This window comes from Phoenix dactylifera, unplaced genomic scaffold (genome assembly GCF_009389715.1).
Source record: "Phoenix dactylifera cultivar Barhee BC4 unplaced genomic scaffold, palm_55x_up_171113_PBpolish2nd_filt_p 000258F, whole genome shotgun sequence".
Lineage (NCBI taxonomy): Eukaryota > Viridiplantae > Streptophyta > Magnoliopsida > Arecales > Arecaceae > Phoenix > Phoenix dactylifera.
In genome coordinates this window covers 379,023-382,391 of record NW_024067751.1, presented here as the reverse complement: position 1 = coordinate 382,391, position 3,369 = coordinate 379,023, and the positions used below count along the sequence as shown (strand labels likewise).

The 3,369-nt window shown below is 47.6% G+C and overlaps 1 protein-coding gene across 1 annotated transcript; it reads left to right on the top strand.

Annotated features, from left to right (window-relative positions):
* The first annotated feature begins 563 nt into the window (after positions 1-563).
* On the top strand, positions 564-1,551 carry LOC103698638 (lamin-like protein). The gene is made up of 2 exons (XM_008780675.2): positions 564-878; positions 984-1,551. Exons 1-2 carry the CDS (start codon positions 716-718, stop codon positions 1,316-1,318), a joined length of 498 nt encoding a protein of 165 aa, XP_008778897.1. The 5' UTR covers positions 564-715; the 3' UTR covers positions 1,319-1,551.
* Positions 1,552-3,369: the final 1,818 nt, after the last annotated feature.

Genomic DNA, 3,369 nt, shown 5'->3' with positions numbered 1-3,369 from the left:
CGACCTTTCGTCGGTGGCCTCCCGCAACGTAGTCGTATCCACGTACGACAACATGATGGGTTAAATTTAAAATAGTCAACGAACAATTCTGTGCTGCATAAAATTCTCTTAAGTTATGCTAACTTTCTACCACCAACAAACAAAGAACGAGACAACAATAAATAGCAATATCCGTCACTCCTCGCCTGAATATTTTTAGCCAAATCCTAACCCTTTGTACTTAAACAAAATATTTTTTTTAAAAATTGTAATAGATAAGAATCTGGTAAGATTAGTATATACCAGATCCAATATTCTATTAATCAACCGGTGAACACCCTCTCAAATCGAGGATTTGAACATGAAATCCTGTTACAACTGCCAAAAAAAAAAAAAAAAAAAAGCTTTACCGCCAAAATAAGCAAACGCATCGGCTCTGCTTAAGTAACCGTATATTTTTAAAGCTTTTACCAGCGAAAGAAGCAATCGCTTCCAACAGTGGCAGATTTCGTAAAAAGGTAGCTACATCCTCCCATGTGACGGTACCCTCCTTCATTATATAAAAAAGCTCTAAAATCACCTGCTTTTCCATGTGCTCCCGCTGGCTCCCACAGAGAGACTGGGAAAGAGAAACAAAACAAAAGAGAGAAAAAGAGCAGCTGCTTCGACTCTTCTTCTCTCGCTCCGTAATCCCCAGCGCTCATCCTAGAGAATATTGGAAGCATCGCGGCGGCGAATGGCGACGGCGACGCCTCTCCTCCCTCTCCTCCTCTTCCTCACTCTCGCCACCGTCTCCGCCGACAAGTTCACCGTCGGCGACTCCAAGGGCTGGAACCCAGGCGTCAACTACACCGAGTGGGAGAAGAAGCACCGCCCCTTCCACGTCGGCGACTGGCTCGGTATCTCCCCCTCCGACATCCCTGTCCTTCCCCACCAGATCTAAAAGAGATCGGATATCTTGGTGGATCGATGACCTCCTCTTCTTGATTTGTTTTCGATTTCAGTGTTCTACTATCAGGAGGGGATGGCGGATGTGGTGCAGGTGGACGAGGTGGCGTACAACAAGTGCGATGCGTCCAACCCCATCACCAACTACAGCAAGGGAAGGAGCTACGCCTTCGAGCTCAATCACACCAAGAGCTATTACTTCATCTGTAGTTATGGCTACTGCTACCAGGGAATGAAGCTCGCCGTCAAGGCCGAGCCCCTTCCCTCGCCGTCCGCTTCCCCGTCCCACAAGCCCTCCGGCGCACCATCTATTCTTCCAAGATCCGCCGCCGCCGTGACTCTTGCCGCCGCCGCCGCCGCCGCCCTCGCCGCTGTGCTCCGGTTAGTGTGAAAGGAAGGGCATTTTCCATTTCCCCCTATTTTCGTTCTGTTCCTTTTGTCTTCATTGAGTGGGTGTTGCTTGCGAGAGAATGAGAGAGAGCGCGAGGGGTTTGTTTGCCATCTGAAATTCAACAGAAAGAGGTGATGTTTTATTTTTTCTGGTGTTGCGAAGTGTAATTTGTTCTTTTTGATATGGAATTTTATGGAAGTTTGGAGATCTCTCACTGAGATCCTTTTCTTTTAGAAAAAGAATGTTATTTGTCTTGTGGATATTTTAATTGAGCTTCACTTCGCGAGTCGGAAATAGCATCATTTATTAATGCCTTTTGTTTTTCTCCGAGGCAGTTGAGGCTGGTTTTGTGCCGTTGGAGGAGGTGAGGGTAATAATAATGCCTCGGGAAGTGTTGGAAGTCGGTGCATGGATGGAACTGTAGAGAATGGAGGATCTCGAGCTCAACCCAGTTATTTTTTATTTAATTTTAGTACAATGGTTGTCTAAAAAAAAAAATTAGTGTAAGAGAGGGGACAGGAACAGATTGTAAGATAAACAGCAAAAAAAAGACGACCAAATCTGCCTGTTCTATTCTTTTGACACACATGAATACTCAAGCTCAGCCCAATTATTTTTTAGTGGCTTGTATCAGTCTAGCATAAATACATTCAGTAAAATAAAAGAAAATGATGTATAAAAAAAAGGAGATAGTATCAAATCATGCCCATAAAATGTTTTCAGAATAATAAATAGCTAAGCAGACGACCCAATCTACCACTCTGTTCCTCTTCCGATACATATATGCAGTTTGAAGCTCAGCCCAATTATTAATTATCATTTGTTGTGGTTCAAATTTGGCCCGAGGGTGACCATGCCAGAAGAGTTGAGGAAGTTGCCGATGATGAGAGAAAGAAGACGGAGGCCACCTCCTACGTGACAGCGGCAGCGGACCTGCACAAAGCCTCACCGGTGTTTCCGGTGAGGGCCCTTCGACGATCAACTTAGAGTGGGGTAAATCTGATCCAGCCAAAAAGTTCCTTAGAAGTTACCTAAACGGGCTATTTATAGTCCTGGTGGAGAGGTCCAAGTGGCAGAGGCACTATCCGCCCTCATTATGAGAGGGGGCGTGGCTCTGAGCTGAATGGCGCGCAGCTAAGACTGGTTGGTGGCGTGTGGTGTTGTCCGTTCTCGAGAACAGTAAGGTATTGACAGTCACATTAGGGTATGGCCGGAGTAGTCATAGCACCGTCCTTTAACTATCGAGGGCCATCTATCGAAACATGGTGCAGTGGTGTCATAATGTACGGCCACGTAGGAGGGCGTGGGCGCGCACGTGGGTGCAGTTGTTGGCGAGGTCGAGCCCGTTGAGAGGTCGCGTCATGCATTTGGCGAGGTCGGCTAGACGGGTGCTGAGGGTAGCTCGGCTCCCCGGGTTCTGAGGTGTGCTCGGTGGACCGCTCTGAGCTCGAGAGTCGGGGCGTACTACTGAAGTGGGCGCCCCGAGCTTGGTTAGAGCGGGTCGGCGAGTATTGGAGACGCCTCGAACTTGGTCGGGGGAGTCGGTGATTATCCGAAGCCGATGGAGCTTTTGACGGAGTCTGAGGCCGAGCTAATTCTAGGCTGAACCGAGAATTCAACCGGTCGGTGTTGACGTTTATTGGGCCAAAACTAGGCGGCCTTTTAGCTGTGGGCTGGACGATCCATTTCGCCCCCTATCATTTGCTCTCTACTTCCGATGTCGAGTTGCCCTTCGGCTCGGGCGATGGAAGTAGTCAGACTATTGATCGTCCAGCGCTTCAGTCAAGTGCTCAGGAAGAGGTGCGTACCGAGCTGGATATACTGTTGGGAACCCGCCCATGCCGCAGAAAATTCAAAAAATTCAGATGCAGCGGAAGAGGCAAGTGCGGGATCAACCGTTCATCGCATGAACGTTGTTTAAAAACCGTTCATAGATAGATAAGGATTAAAAACTTTTAAATAACATTAGAAGATCAGATCTTCACCTTTGTGCGGGTAGATGATCACCGCAAACTGATGATCGTGGTTTAGGATGAAGGTTTGCTTGAAGC